Source organism: Festucalex cinctus, chromosome 1, assembly GCF_051991245.1.
Source record: "Festucalex cinctus isolate MCC-2025b chromosome 1, RoL_Fcin_1.0, whole genome shotgun sequence".
Classification (NCBI taxonomy): domain Eukaryota; kingdom Metazoa; phylum Chordata; class Actinopteri; order Syngnathiformes; family Syngnathidae; genus Festucalex; species Festucalex cinctus.
The window spans coordinates 14005598-14022112 of NC_135411.1; the positions used below are offsets into that span (position 1 = coordinate 14005598).

The window sequence follows — 16515 nt, forward strand, 5'->3', positions numbered from 1 at the left end:
TGGTACTTACAGAACAGGATTAGAGCCAGTGAAGAGAGGGGGGGGGAGCTTGGCAGGATTCTCACTTTAAAGTCAGAATTCTGACTTTAAAGTGAGAATCCTACCAAACTTTTTCTTTTCCCCCTCTCATCACTGGCCTTAATCCTCTTCCGTAGGTACTCGTATCACACTTTCAGAATTATTGAGATTGATGGTTTCTGCACGATAAATGAAACAAAGACTACTCGCAAAATTATTCATGTATATTTCCCCAAGTTCCTAAGGGAAGATCAGTTGGTTAACTTGCATGAATGACAGTGCGGGTACACAGGGAAAGCATTGCGTTTTGGATTGGGGGGGTAAAAAAATCGTTGTTCCACAAGCATACAAAATCGTCATTCTTCGGGAGACCCTAAAAAAAAACAAAAAACATTTTTCAACCATTAACATTGCATCAACAAAGAGAAGAAGCCATTTTCAACACTTTAGATTGGACAATAATTTGTAAAAATGACACCCACATGTGGACTGACCAGAAGCATAGATTTGGGGGGGGGGGGGGGGGGGGTTGTAAACAATTCTGCAAATTGTGATTTACGAGGTTTTGGCCCAACAACAGCAATTTGGTAATATCATTTGGGAAATTATTGTGGCAATTTAGAAATAATTTCAAAAAAAATTGGGAACTTTTGCAATGATTCCCAAGATGTTATGCATGATTTGAATATTTAGAAGTTGGGAATCTTTGAATGGGTCAAGGAATGTGAAAGGAAGAGGGTAATAGTACCATAAGTATAAATTGGGAACGTTTTGAGGTTTGGGAATGAGGATGAGTCACAAGATGTTATGAAATAAACATATTGAAGTTGGTCTGCCTTGAATCAGTCAAACTGGAAGGAAGAGGTAAAATGTCTCTTCATTTGGAAAATGTGATTTTTGGGTTGTTTTTTTTTTACTAATTTTGTGTATGAGGACACAAAAACTTTTCAGTCATGTTAGTTGTTCGCTATGGTGTGAAAGTAATGATTTTTGATTGACATATTTGCAAAGGTCAGTTTCATTTCCAATTTGCATTCATCATACAGTATTAATCATCGGCATATAGGCATCAGATCTTTGCGACACGGTGCTCCACATGGGCCACTCCGGGCCTGTTTGAATGTGTCAAGAAATGTGAAAGTAGGTGAAGTAAGGAGGAGGGAATTTTATGTAAAACATCTCAAACTGGGGAAATTTATTGTGATGTTTTTTTGTTTTGTTTTTAATAATTCCCAAGGCCAAGAGAATACTTGCCAAGCTGCTTTTTTTTTTCACCTTTTTGTTGTAATTGGGGGAAATGGATGTCCTAAATGATAAGTGATTCTTTTGAATTGTTTGTCTCGGTTTACAAATGCGGATGGAGTACAGAGGGGAAAACGGTCATAATAAAAAATAAAATAAAAATTGTAGGATAACGTTGGCCGTCGCAGCTTGCAACTTATCGTGACCAGGCCTGGGCGCGGTTGTACTCGTCGCGGCAGCCGCGCCTTTTCCTGCCTCGGCCGAACGGCTGTGCGGGTCAGCTGACATATCTGTGCTCCACAAGGAAGGAGCCAACTAGCGGCTGTGTGGAGTGGACCGGGAACCAAGCGAGCACTTCAAGCTATAAGCGGAGGCCGAGCGGGTGGGCTGATTGGTGGCGTCAGTGAAAGAACGAGGGTAAGTTCACCGCAGTCGAGATGTAGATGTGCCCGTCGAAGGAAATGAGTGACTTTTGTCGAGAAATTTGTGAATACCCGGCGAAACAGTTCATTCCCGGGTTGTGCTAATATTAGCAATCTTAGCTGGCTCTCCGCTAGCTGGTGGCAAGTTATCAAGAGTGTAACGAGTTGAGAAAGGAACTGCAGAGGTTTTCCTCTTTCAAATTAAAAGTATTAACTTACAGTGGAGCGCACTGTAGTGAATGATCACACAATAAGCGCTGATTGGTATGATGTACTGTGATTTTTCATATTTTAATGAGCATTTCGATAATGTGCATGAATCTTGGAAGACCGTTGTCATTGTCATGGTTTAATTTTCTCGGAACCGGAAATGGCTGCACAGTAGTTGTCTAGCTTGACCGCTGTCCTAAGCTAAATTAGCTAGCTAGCACTCTCATTCTCGGGTTTTTCTTATCCATCACTTAGATAAAAAAAATGAAGGTCAGGCCTCCATTCGAGTATTAACCCGATACATTTTTTGTTGTTGTTGTTGTTGTTGTTCCGAATAAATCTGTGATTGCGTATTCGGCGTGGAAACGAGGACCGACATGAGACATCTATAAACGTAAGGAAATGGGGCGAATAAGCAGACATCTTGACTTGGGCCGATATGGGGACCATGAAGTCGACTCGTGACTTGGTCATCGCAGTCTTCTTCAGCCACGACGCTGCAGCGGTCCCGCAAGGAAATATTTTAAAATTCGGGGGGAGTATTGTGATGTCGTGTTGCTTGACAAACCGCTGCGTTTTATTTGAACGGCTTCTGTCCTGCAGGAATTCCAAGACTGTCCTTCATCTTTGCTTTTCCAGAATTTTCAACAGGGGTTTAAGATGCAAACCAGCACAACGTGATGTTCTATGATGTATTTTGAGAATGAATTACACCTGCATATTGTTGGTTATGGGGCTTGTGTGCGTGTATCTATGATTGATTTTATTCCATGGTCTGCAAATCTAATCGTAGTCAGTGTCTTTCCGAAATTACAATCTGGTGTCACCGTGCTCCACACTGTTTACTGCTAATCTGGTGTTAATCTCACCGAGAAAATAAACAACGTGTCACTTAGGTGAGTTAGGTCATCATTCATGTAGCACAAATAAAACGTTGAACTAGCCTTCAGTTGAGTTTATGCATTGATATGCTATGCATATTAGGGCACCAAGTAATGATTATTTTAATAACCGATTAGCCTATTTAGTTATTATTTTTGATTAATTGCTGAATTGTGGGAAATTTTTTATTCCTTTATTTAAAAAAAATGAAGACATTCAATTTGACAGTGTATTAAAAAAAAAAAAAAAACTGGCATAAAGTGATTATATTTCAGTTCCTGGTTTGGTCCGTAACATGTCAGAAATTCTGTTTTACCTTGATTATACTCTGCTGCCCCTCAGATTGCCATTAAAAAAAAAAAAAACTACCATTGCTTTAAGCCACCTCTTCATGTCAGAAGCTGTAACAAAGCCTTCTGTATGATCTTGCATTGGGGGAAAAAAACATACAAAACATGTAAAAAAAACAAACACATTTTTGGGTTTAAATGAGTTAAAAAATTCATTACTGCCTTTACTCTTCTTCACGCATTTTAGACCATAGGTTAATTTTGTAGGATAGTTTTATAAAATAATCAGTGTTTTTATGGATCTTGGTCAAGAAGGGGAAAAAATCGAAAAAAAGAAACAGCCCGATTTATCTTTTGTGTGTAGCTGGCCATTTCAGTTTTTATCAGTGCACTTTAATACACAGACATCTTGCAGTAGTGGTCTATTCGACAAGCAGGAAGTGTGTGTGGGCAAACGGGACAAACGTCTCTCTGTCATGATGGTCACTAACGCGAGCTTTCACTTCTTCATCATCGCCCTCCCCCTTCCTTCCTCTCTCCATTGCCTGCCCGTGTGTCCTCAGGCAGCGTTTGGTTTCATCATGGCCTGTGGGGTGTGAGAAGCAGCCATAATGATCGGAGGATTGTTCATCTACAACCACAAGGGGGAGGTCCTCATCTCTCGGGTCTACCGAGATGATATAGGGTAAGTCTGTCGCTTGTAGACGCCATGTACCTTTTTTTTTTTTCTTTCTTTTTTTTTTGTCCTCTGACATCCAACGCAGACACACTTGCTCACAAACAACACATCATTTGGTCCCATTTTACTGCAGCCAAAATGATCTCATTACATGATCGACGCCACCTGTCTGTGTACATCGTGCACAAAAATGTGTCTTGGTGCATTTTTGCCACTCTTCATCCTCTTTTCCTCTCTATCGCCATTTTCCTTCCATCCATATTGGCCCATGTAGGAATAGGTAAGAGAAACTCATAACTAACAAGCATGCCCCCCTCTTCCACCTCCCATCTTTTCCCTCTCATGACCCACAGCCTAAAACTTGCATGCCCGCGGTTTTCACCATAAACATTCTCGAAGCATGAGTCACCTGCTCTGAAACAAATCCAAACGACACAGATTGATGCCAAGGCAAATTAGACACAGAAAAGCGCTAGCAGTGCATTAGCATGAAATCTGCGCATGGGATATGATGATGCATCATTGGAGCCCACGTTTTTGCTTTATATAGAAATGGAGAATTAAAAGTAAGGTGGAGGTGGAGCCCTTTTCCATTTGTTGTCGCAGTAGTTCCCCACATTTGCAGTTTATTGTTCATACATTTGTTTTTGTTTTTTTTTGTGGAATGTATCCCCAGGTGACCTATTTGCATTTTTTTTTCTACGCTTTTGGAAATATCCACCAAAGCCCCGTTGGTAATTGGTGTCAATGAAGTAAATAGATGTTAAAGTCTACACACCTTGGTTCAAATGTCAAGTAGTCTTTCAAAATGACTTTCAATTCAAAATAATTTGATTGAGTTCTTCAATCTATGAATGTGCAAAGAATCATATTTTGGTTTTTTTAGGTTTTGAATTTTAAGTAAGGTTTTTTGACAAAAACGACGCGTGGGCCACAACTGCTATAAATAAATCACATTTTGGGCCATTTTATATCAACTCTGAATAAGCGAAGCGCGCATCTCAAATTCAAGGTGAATTATGGGTAGCGGCGTGGTGCATTGTGGGTCGGCGAAACTACCAAACTGTCATTGAAAATGAATTGGATCCAATGGAATCGGCTCTGACAGAAACGTTTCAACCACTGGAAGGTTGCTGTTTTTTATTAACATGCGTAGCATGTGGTTTACTGACATCGGGGAAGTTTACTTGCAAGCTTTAAAGTGTACGGTTACGCAAAGATTGTCACCACTCTAATCTCCGCCATTCAAATTGATAGGGTAGTTGGTAGCCTCGTTTTTTTTTTCCCCCTCGCGCATGCGCAAACTTAATGCGCACTTACTTTGCTTATTGTAGTAAATGAGAATCTCCATTTATGTGAATCTTTTTTTTTTTTCTTCTCACACCTCCAATTAAAATTTCAAAATCTTTTTGAGAGGAGAAATAAAAATAATCAAATAAGATAATGTGGTTGTGCAACTGTGCGCAGCCTCTTATAACCAGAATGTGCCTGTACTCAGAAATAACGAATCACATTCAAATTAATTTTAGCAGACGCATGAAGTGCTATTTGGGAGTGGAAAATATTTTCCCACTTTGTGAGCTTTTGTTCTAGGCTGATGATAACAATGTTAAACCCTTTTAGCCAAAATAAAAAATAAAATAAAAATAAAATATATATATATATTGGTGCAAATACAATACTACTCACCACCAAAAGAACAGCAAACCTGCAGTGAAGCATGGTGGTGAGGTCTTCATCTGGAGGGTTGTTTATGATACTGCAAATTTAAACTTGATATTGATACAATTTTCGATACCACAGTGAGGAGGGAAAAAAGGCCTTCTTTAAAAAATAAAATAATAAAAGCATAGAAAAATACTTTTATTAACATAACGGCAAATAAATAACCAATTATTAAATAAATTGTATTCACAAAATGAAAAAAAAAAAAAAAAAAACCATGACTATTCACTTTTCGCAAATAAATGATAACAAATGAAAGAATACCTCATACAAAAATTGCCACAATTACATTTTTGGTTGTCTGAGGTAAAAACACAAACAATAAGAAAAATTTGATGTGGTTAACTATACAACAATATCGTTACCGCAAATTTCTTTAAAATATCGTAATGTGAAATTTTTTTTATTTTTATTTTAATTTTAATTTTTTTTAAGGCCATATCAACCACCTCTATGCAACTACTTAATTGTGGCAATTGCCGGTAGGCACAAAATATGAAAGTTACATATAACTGATTTTGAATCGGTATAAATTATTGTTGTATGACCATTTTGCACAGGAATTATTTTTGAATAAAGCAAACCTTTTTATATCAATGTTTGTTGGGTTTATTACATTCAAACTGATTAAAAAGAAAACAAAAACCTGAATGACTGGGGGGGGATTTCGCCCAGCACTATTATTGAAATTATTTTAAAATGTTTTGGGATCACGGTTTGTGGTATATTTATGCTTTAAACTATTAACGTAGTTGTAAACATTTTAGGGGTGGGCATAAATTACTTTTTGTTGTTTAGCGATTTGCGGCAGGACTCGGTGCCAATCTCCTTACCGTACTTGTTCTGAACTAACTTTACACTTTCGATCATCTGATGGCGACAAATGTGCTGTTGAGGTCTTATGTCCCTCAAACATTTTAGTTGTCCCTTTTACTTTGGCTTTTTTTTTTTCTTCCCTTGGAATACTGTCGTCAGCAAATGTAAAATTTTCCGTTCTTTTTTTTCCCCCCGTGGCAGGCGCAACGCGGTGGACGCGTTCCGCGTGAACGTGATCCACGCGCGGCAGCAGGTGCGCTCGCCGGTGACCAACATCGCCCGCACCAGCTTCTTCCACGTGAAGCGCTCCAACATCTGGCTGGCGGCCGTCACCAAGCAGAACGTCAACGCCGCCATGGTCTTCGAGTTCCTCTACAAGATGTGCGACGTCATGACGGCATACTTTGGCAAGATCAGCGAGGAGAACATCAAGAACAACTTTGTGCTCATCTACGAGCTGCTCGACGGTAAGAAGTCCGCTGGGGGGAGAAATCTTCGGTCAGATGAAAGTTGTCCTGTTCTCTCCCCGTCTCTTATCAGCCGTCGTAGTTTTCACCCGTAGTCGTGTTTTGTGTTTGCTCACGCAGAGATTCTGGACTTTGGCTACCCTCAGAACTCGGAAACTGGAGCTCTGAAGACCTTCATCACTCAGCAGGGCATTAAGGGACAGGTCAGTGTCATCAGTGAACTTTTAAAAATGGTCTCATTGGTCTGAGATAGTTGACGCTAAAGCTATATTATATTTATAGGTAGGTTTTTCAGCAAGTACAAGTTGATATGATCTTTAAAAAGAAAAGAAAAAAAATCAGGGAAAGCCTAACTGAAGAATTTTTTAATAACGGTTCTAATAGTGATGTCGCTGTAGAATATTTTTTGAAAATTGATTATTCAATCGATTAATCGGATTCATTTAATTTTGCATTTGGGCTGCTTGAGTATGGAAAAAATAATAATCACGTTTATTCAAACGTTTATTTTTTTTTGGTACAAAACAAAAATATGCTTAAGCATTTAAAAATGTTAAGACCAATTAAAAAAAAAAAAAAGTAGAAACACTAATTATGTAAGTCCCTTGTAGACTAAACAGAATTTATAATAATATATATTTATTTATTTACGTTGGCAAAAACTTGAAGTTGGAGGGCAGCTTGTGCATTGTGCAGTAGGACGATCATTTCTTTATTTTTTGGTACGAAACTAGAAAATATTAAAATGTAAAAAAAAAAAATAAGACAAATAAAATTCTTTGAAACACTAATTATGCAACTTCCATTTGTATGCAACAAAAGTTATTAAATTAGTTATTTTAAAATAAAAAAAAGGCTCAAATATATAAATTTAAAAAACAACTCAAAAATTAGTATTGATGATCTTTTTTACGATTATGCTGATTTTATAATTGAGTGTAGTAATTGAAATTGTAATTGAATTTGGATGAATTGCATGGCCCAATTTGGCATTCAAGTGTATTTCAAAAGCATTTTCCCCTGTTTACAATTTATTAATGAGTGATTGGTGTTTATTTCTTTCTTCGTATTCGTATAGTGATTAATGGGGGGGGGGGGTGGGGGGGGGGGCGATATTGTACTATGTTACCGGTCAAGTAGATGTTTGCAAATGTCTTATTTTGATTAAACACAGCAGATAATCAGTCTTCTTTCGTGAAGGACTACAGAAATCAGCAAACAATTACTGTTGATATGCTGATATCAGAGGATTTGGACAATTTTTAATTGAAAAAAAAAAAAGGCTCCAAACTATTACTTGATCATTAAAATAGATGATTAATTTGATAATCGAAGACTTGTTGATTAATCGATTAATTTCGACAGCTCTAAATGCAGCAACGTTTTAAGTTAGTAAAAAAGTGTAATGTTTTTAAATCATGATAAATTGTCTTTTTCTGTTTGCTTAGTGTCTTATCAAGTGTGATTTAAAGAACATTCTTTTTCTTTTTACACATAAATCCGCCATCTGCTGTGGATTACCGCTTCCTGCTTCAGCACCAGGTAATAAAAACAACACCTAATATATATTGCCTTTCGCACTCCGCACCTCGCCAGCTATTGCACCTGCTCTCGTTTCCATCTCGCTGTTTTGCCGCCTTTGTCGGTTTCTGACGAGCTTTCTGCCTCCAGACAAAAGAGGAGCAGTCTCAAATCACCAGCCAGGTGACGGGCCAGATCGGCTGGCGTCGCGAGGGCATCAAATATCGCCGCAATGAACTCTTCCTGGATGTCTTGGAGAGCGTCAACCTGCTGATGTCACCGCAAGGTTTGTTTGATTGGATGAGTTCATTTTGTCATTTAGGAAAATGGAGATATCCATTAACCCTTTCTTTCTAGCTCCATTCAAAAATTGAGAACCTCGAGTGCCAACCAGTTTGGAGCGTTCTGACTGATCTTTTAGGGCTCATAGGATATTGTGTGGAAACACAGAAGCTACCAAATGAAAGATTACACTTTTCTGTTTTTCACAAAAGGGTTTTAGTCCATTTTTTTAATTTTTTTATTTATTTATTTTTTAGTAATCAGTAGTCGAACATGGGTTGGTTCCCTCAAATTAAGATTCAGGAATTTTCTCAGTTAATTCCTGTTAAAAAAAAAAAAAAAAAAAAAAAAAAAAAAAAAAAACACCTTGTTGACGTTGGCACTTCTCCGTTGGGGTCGTCAATGGTGCTCAGTTTTAACATCCAATCCACTTTTTTTCTATAGCACATTTTATAAACAAGCTTTTCCAAAGTGCTGCACATTGAGATCCACACTATCATACAAATAAAATCTAATAAAACCAACTATTAAAAAAAATGAAAAACCGTCAAAATACAACTAGACTAAGTGCAATTTCTGCGGAAATTGCGTGGGAATGCTGAATGCTAATAGCGGAATTCCCACAATAAGTAAAAAGAAGAAAAACGTAGTTGACAGAAATTACCGTCGTTGGCACTTCTCGTTAGGGTTGTCAATGGTGCTCAATTTTAAGACCCAATACTTTTTTTCTACAGCACATTTTTTTAAACTAGCGTTTCCAACATGCTGCACATTGAGATCCGTCATACAAATAAAATTTAGTAAAACAAACTATATAAAAACATATGAAAACAGTCAATATGATACTAAAATACAACTATAGACTAAGTGCAATTTCTGCAGAAATTGCATGGGAATGCTGAAAGCTGAATGCTAATAGCGGAATTCCCGCAATAAGTAAAATTTTAAAAATGGGGACAAAAGTGTGTAATTGGCAAAAAATGTTTTCTAAGTGTTGTACTGTTGTTTTTTTACTTTGCAGTAAGTAGCCTTACTGCATCATACTATCCAATTTGTAATTATTATATTTAGACTCTTTAACCATCAAAAAAATGTGTTACTACCTTTTTCAGTTCTTGACTAGAATCAGCAATAGAACATGATTGGTTTCACCCACTAGCCACAGTTTCTGTCCAAAGAGCTGAGAAAAAGCTTTATGTAAATAAAAAAAACAAACTTTTGGTTGAGTTTAGGGTAATGTACTTCGTGTATACACAAACGGGAATTACTCAAGGCCATCCAACTGTATTGTTGTTTCTGATGTATGCATGAATTTGTTCAGGCCAAGTCCTGAGCGCCCACGTGTCCGGCCGAGTGGTGATGAAGAGCTACCTGAGCGGAATGCCCGAGTGCAAATTCGGCATGAACGACAAGATCGTCATCGACAAGCAGGGCAAAGGCGGAGGTTCCGACGATGCTGGCAAAAGGTGAGCAATGCAGGAAGTTGCGTTCCAACGTGTTTGCGTTTCAACAAACTGACCAAAAAAAAAAAAAGAACGACCACCACCCTGTGTATGTCTGTGTATGTTGTCTTGTTGAGTCTTTTAACAAGACAAAATGTTCTATTTATTTGGATTCTTCCCCTCCCCCTTTCTTTTTGTTTTCTTTTTTGGGGGGTGCATCTCTTCTCTCTGTCCCTGTCTTTCTTTTCTATGTGCTGTACCTCAGTGATTTAGGGGGAGGAAGGTACTGTACTGACCTAAGTCCTCACTAACACACAAACAAAACGCACAACACAATATATTTGGTTCCTGATGTATTTGGACAGTGACAGGACAGTTTTATGATTTTGTCTTTTATATCACTACAGTGATTGGGGGGGGGGGGGTTAAGTGAAGCCAAAATTATAGTCAGTGACTTAATAATGTATGGACATTTGACCTCATAAAGATAAACTTGTTTTTTAATACTATATTAAACTAGACTAAGTGCAATTTCTGGAGAAATTGCATGGGAATGCTGAAAGCTGAATTCTAATAGCGGAATGCTAAGATTTGAATGCATGTGGAATGCTTATGACGTAAATTGAGAGTTAAATTATGAAATTATAACCTCCTGGTTACTGGACAATGCGCTTTACTAACTGTGCTACCAATCAGTATCAGACACCCGGTAATGCTAAGTTATGCGTGTGGAAGTGAGTGTGAAAAGTGATACTTAGAAAAAGTTCAATGTCTGTCTCATTGAAAATGAATGGGGAAACGTTGATATTAAACATTGAATTGTGCAAATACTGTAAGTAATGTGGAATCCGACGAATTTTTTAAGCTAGTTGAAATTTAAACAGGGTAAATTGGAAGTATTATGTGGGAGTTGTTACGCGGCAAAAAAAAGTGTGGAGAATAAAAATCACAACAACATGTGGGAATGCTTCAGCATTCCCAAGATAAATACATGAGACCAAATAGTCATTTTCTTTGTCAGGTCAACTTCACTTGCTGTTTGTTTGCGCCTCAGGCTGCCTTTTAAAAAATGTTCATCTCAATGTTAAAAAACAATTAGTAGTACATCAATTTGCCCAAATTGTTTTGAGACCCTAAAAATGGAGGAACTGTATACAAGTGAGTGGAATTCCTTCTTGGTAAATGAGTTGAGCAGCATTGAGTTTTGTTGGAAGTGCTAGTTAGCATTTGCTAACAGGGTTAGGTTCTGATATCCATGCAATTTATTTATATCTTTTATAAATAAAGCCTCAGGGTTACTTACACTCAACATGCAACCCTCGTAGCGCTATATGGGGCAGTATATGGGGCAGTGATGGCACACGTACAATTACATGAACAGGCTAAATTTGTGTCACAGGAATATAATGAGGGAATATAATGAGGGGAAAAAAATGCAGTTTAATATCAGAATCAGCATTACCCTTGAAAATAACATATAGATAAGTTTTTTTTTTTGTTTTGTTTGTTTTTTTAGAAAAAATGAAGAATCTTCTTTTATTTATTTATATATTTATTTATTTATTTAAACAAACATGCAATTGCCCTTCAGACCCGCATACCCCCCCCTGCTGCTGGGCACTTTTTTAAAAAACAAAACAAAAAAAAAACAAAAAAAAACTTATTTAAACTCGCCACATAAGAACATGAAATGTTTTTTTTGGGGGGGGGGGGGTTGTTATCTCATGTTTTTATTTGTTATAGTAAAGCCTACCAATCAACAAAAGTTTTTTTTTTTTTTTTTTAATATATCAAATTGCAGTCTAAAATGTGTTCTTCCCCATTGCAAAGTTGATTTGAATTCAATGAATTTCTCACCGTATTTCAAATCCCTGAAAGCAATCCATGTAGTGTATAAAAGCAAAATCATAAATGTCCAAATACTTATGGCCGTTACTATACATCTCATACATGCATCTCATGCACTGATTGCCTCTCTCACGAACCAATTCAACACACCCTATCAACACCTCCGCTGCCTGGTGTTTTGTTTCGTCCTCGTTTCAACATTTTGGTTTTGTTTTGGAGCCCCACCAACCTCCCTTGCTCGACTTTTAACCTTCCACACAAACACCTAACAGGCTCCGTGGTTCAACACCATTAACATCTTACCATTGTTGACGTCTTGAAGCCAGCAGTGCTCTCTGTGTGTGTGTGTGTGACTTCATTATAGGCAGTGTGGTGTTTGTTTGACGTAGCGCCAAAGCTAACTGTCGCAGAGGCACGTGCGCACGTGTCCACTGACGCCGTTGTGTGTCTGGCAGTGGGAAGCAGTCCATCGCCATCGACGATTGCACCTTCCACCAGTGCGTGCGCCTCAGCAAGTTCGACTCGGAGCGCAGCATCAGCTTCATCCCGCCTGACGGCGAATACGAGCTCATGAGGTCGGTTGAGAAATGCGAGAAATAACACTTTAATGAGGAAATTAACGCTGTTAACAGATTTAAAAGTTGTCATTGGGGCCCGACCGATTATTCGGCCGCCGATTATTGGCCTTCAAACATCGGCCAAAACAATTGGCCAATTAGGCCAAATGGCCCATTATTTCCCCCTTAAAACGTTATCGAAGAAAACTGAAGTTTACGATGTTGTGAAAGTGCCCTGAATGCACCATTTTGCTTTTTTTAGCATTAGCAACTAGCAAGTGTGTAGCGTATGTTATTCTATTGTCCCTAAGCATCCTTGAAGCTGTTTAATGACACCATAGCTGGAGTTAACTGTAAAACTAACCACACAACGTAAAGAATTACATCCATTGTATATTGAAATACAAAACATGCTTCGTTTCTAAAACATCGCTAGCCTAGCACGAGCAGCAAGTTAGCAAATGCTAACAGGAAGACAGTAAGTTAGCGTTGACTTTGGGAGTGTTTTTCCTTCAAAAAACGAATATCCACACACAAATGTTGTGGGGACACATACCCACAGATGATAACACTACGCAAAGGCACAAATTCTTCCCAATGTGTGGGGGGGGAAAAAAATATATATTTTAATAGAATTCAATCGCAACATTCTTCTGTACTCACTTTAAGTGTGTACGCTATGGATGCATGGCACCACACTGCCCCCAAGAGGCCAAAACGCACAGGAACAGTCATGTTATCTTGATTTATATAGCACTTTCAAACAGCCTTAGGTGTCAGTATTTGTATTATATATATTTTAAATAAATAAATCGGCAGATTAATCGTTTTGTTTTTTTTCTGCCAAAAATCTGTATCGGTATCGGCATCAGCCTCAAAAAGTGCACATCGGTCGGGCCCTAGTTGTCATTATGGTGGTTGATGGTTGACGTGACTCGTCGTCTACCGCTGGCAGGTATCGCACCACGAAGGACATCATCCTGCCCTTCCGCGTCATCCCTCTGGTGCGCGAGGTGGGCCGCACTAAGCTGGAGGTGAAGGTGGTCATCAAGTCCAACTTCAAGCCGTCACTTTTGGCCCAGAAGATCGAGGTGAGAATTCAGACGCGCAGCTGAGAACGCTGCAGTGTGAATTACACAACTTTATTTATGGATATAGCACATTTCAGACACAAGGCAACACCAACTTGTTCTTTACACAATCAAAAGCACAAAATCTAAAAGCATTATGGAACTTTAGGGCATTAACAAAGCAAAAAGAACAAAAGTAGCTGATGTACTAAAAGAACGTATGTTAACATTTAAGCACATTTAAAACCAAAATATTCAATACTACAAAATGTTTAATATTATAATAATAATACAAATAATAATAAAAATAAGGAAAATAGTAATAGTAAACTTTATTTGTATAGCGCCTTTAAAAACAAGTGTTTACAAGGTGCTTTGACAAACCAATGAATAAAAATCCACAAATCCTTACAAACATTTAAAAGCAAAGGAAAGAAATAAAAAGTAGCATTCTGAAATTCCTAAAAGACCGTAAAGTGAAATTGATTTTAAAAATATCTGAATTTAAAAGCATTTTTACTTGGGCTGACTTCATTTCCATTTGCAGCAGAACAACTTCGTGCATTCACCATGTTTGCTTTGAAACCCTGGCTCCACTATTTGACCCAAGTCTGCAGTGCTCAGAGGCAGACTGGGTTTATATTTAAAGCAATATAGCGTTTAGTCCGCTAGCTTATGGCTAATGCTAACATACAGTACTCAATGATTAGCATGTATGTTGGTTGTGTTGTAATCTGTTAAAAGATATTTCAACAATATAAAAATGTTATGCTGTATTCTTTATCCTCTGCAAAGAACTACAGTGAACCCTCACTTACTCGCAAGTTCAACACCTGCAGATTTTTTTTAAATACAGTATTCGCTCGTTTTCCACTGGGGTTAGGTTCCAAAACATACCCGCAAAAAATGAAATCCGCAAAGTAGCTGAGTTGACTTTGTTTTACATTTATTAAAAATGTTTTAAGGCTCTAAAACCCTTCACAACAGTTTACACGCTTTTCTCATCGAGGCATTTACATTTTCTCGCATTTCTCGTTTAAACATTCTCAATGTTCAAACCTTCATAAATTTTATATAATAGGGACATTACTATTAAAAACAAAATGCATGCAAAATTGCACCAAAAAAAAAAAGAAATAGTGAGGCCGTGAAAAGTGCTTTAGCAAATTGAATATTAAGCATTATTTTATTTTTCTCTACATTTTTTTTTTTTTCCCAACAAACTATTTGGTCTTAACATTATCACCTCCCCTGTCCGCTTTACCTGTCCAGGTGGCTAAGGGATGCACAGCAGAATAACACAACATGCATTAATTTGAATGAGAAAGTGTTACAAAAACTATTCAATTCTATTTAATTATTTGTGTTTTGATCAATTTTAATAATACAGAGTGATATTATCTAAAAGGAAAAAAAAAATACCCCAAAATTTTCTAGGTTTATTTTGGTGGCCTGAAATCCATCAATGTCATTTCAATACAAGGTACCACTGTATGTAATTTAGTCGTAAACCCAGGACCCTGACCTGTAGTTACATCTCAGCCCTTGCTTGTTTAAAAAAATACAAATGCTGAGCTCTACGTTACTTTCTGTTCAGGTCCGCATCCCAACGCCCCTCAACACCAGCGGCGTGCAGGTGATTTGCATGAAGGGAAAAGCAAAGTACAAGGCCAGTGAGAACGCCATCGTCTGGAAGTGAGTCACACGCTCGCATTCTCTCATGAGGTCTGTTCGCGATTTTTAAATGTTTTTCTCTCCCTGTGTAGGATCAAACGCATGGCAGGAATGAAGGAGTCTCAGATCAGCGCTGAAATCGAGCTGTTGCCGACCAACGACAAGAAGAAATGGGCTCGGCCCCCCATCTCCATGAACTTTGAGGTCAGTTTGCACGCGTGCATGTGTGGAACGTTCGCCGGCCTCACAAACGGACTCTGGACATAACGCGATCGACCGTGGTGTCAATCACCTTTGCTAGCACTCTTGACTATTTCATTTCAAGAAAATGTAACGAATGATCACAAATTGGCACTTGTTGAGACGCACAGGCAGGCACTTGACTGGATGTCTCCTCAGGTGCCGTTCGCCCCGTCCGGCCTCAAGGTGCGCTACTTGAAGGTCTTCGAGTCCAAGCTCAACTACAGTGACCACGACGTGATCAAATGGGTGCGCTACATCGGCCGCTCGGGCATCTACGAGACGCGCTGCTGAAGCGGAGCCTCGAGCGCATACTGAATTTCTGATTTCCTCCTTGTCAATTCTCCCGTTTATTCTTAGCGCTTCTCTTATACGCCCGCCTCCTACCTAGGTGTTGGAGATTTGACTTTACATCAATGAAAAAGAAAAAGTAAATATGGCATAATGCACAGATTTATGCAAAATATGAACTAATGTATCGTATATCTCGTAGTGATGAGTAAAGCAGGCGCGGTGGCAAGTGCACCAAGGGGGCTCCATTGTGTTTGTTCAGTGTTATTGTTCTGCTTTCCACTCTACAAAAACGGACTTGAATTAGTCCCGCACCACTTTAACTTTTAGAATTTTTCTCTGGTAAGATGACGTGTAGCTGTTGTGGTTTCACATGAATCCTGGTATAGTTCTTGTGTACGAGTAGTCCACCCAAAAACGTCCCCTGACCCCTCCTGTATTGTTGACCACCTCAACTACACACTAAAATGACTGAGCGTTTGTGTAATCCTGCATTCAGCAAGGAAGAAGAGGACATTCCAGACTTGATGAGCTCAGCTAGTTGGTGCCCCCTTTTTTTATTTAGGAAAACAAATGTTCCTAAATGTATTTGAAGCACTAAGACCAACTTCTCCTCTGGGAAATCAGGCCCCTGTCCCTGCAGTGTGATTTAGAGGTGATGTCTCCCCCTGGTGTTTACCTTTACACTGTCCACTTCATATTTGTAGCCCTGGTGACCGTTCTGTCCAATAAAATCTGGCAATGTATCGAAAAGACTCAAATGTTGTATTTTAATTTTTTTTTTCATTTCTACGTTTAAACATTGTGAATTCGGTAAGTAATTAAGGTTAGAAAATATG

The 16515-nt window shown here is 38.4% G+C and overlaps 1 protein-coding gene across 1 annotated transcript; it reads left to right on the forward strand.

The window, feature by feature from the left end:
* The first annotated feature begins 1503 nt into the window (after nt 1-1503).
* Nucleotides 1504-16429, forward strand: LOC144016965 (AP-2 complex subunit mu-A-like). The gene is made up of 13 exons (XM_077518176.1): nt 1504-1677; nt 3628-3749; nt 6486-6751; nt 6872-6954; nt 8288-8293; nt 8423-8558; nt 9876-10020; nt 10262-10279; nt 12300-12419; nt 13357-13492; nt 15069-15166; nt 15238-15349; nt 15545-16429. The coding sequence occupies exons 2-13, from the start codon at nt 3676-3678 to the stop codon at nt 15677-15679; spliced, it is 1329 nt and encodes a 442-aa protein (XP_077374302.1). The 5' UTR covers nt 1504-1677; nt 3628-3675; the 3' UTR covers nt 15680-16429.
* Nucleotides 16430-16515: the final 86 nt, after the last annotated feature.

Coding starts and splice junctions, on each gene's coding strand:
- LOC144016965 (XM_077518176.1), top strand. CDS start 3,676: ATGATCGGAGGATTGTTCATCTACAACCACAAGGGGGAGGTCCTCATC. Junction 8,559..9,875: donor CCTGCTGATGTCACCGCAAG/GTTTGTTTGATT, acceptor GAATTTGTTCAG/GCCAAGTCCTGAGCGCCCAC. Junction 15,350..15,544: donor CCATCTCCATGAACTTTGAG/GTCAGTTTGCAC, acceptor ATGTCTCCTCAG/GTGCCGTTCGCCCCGTCCGG.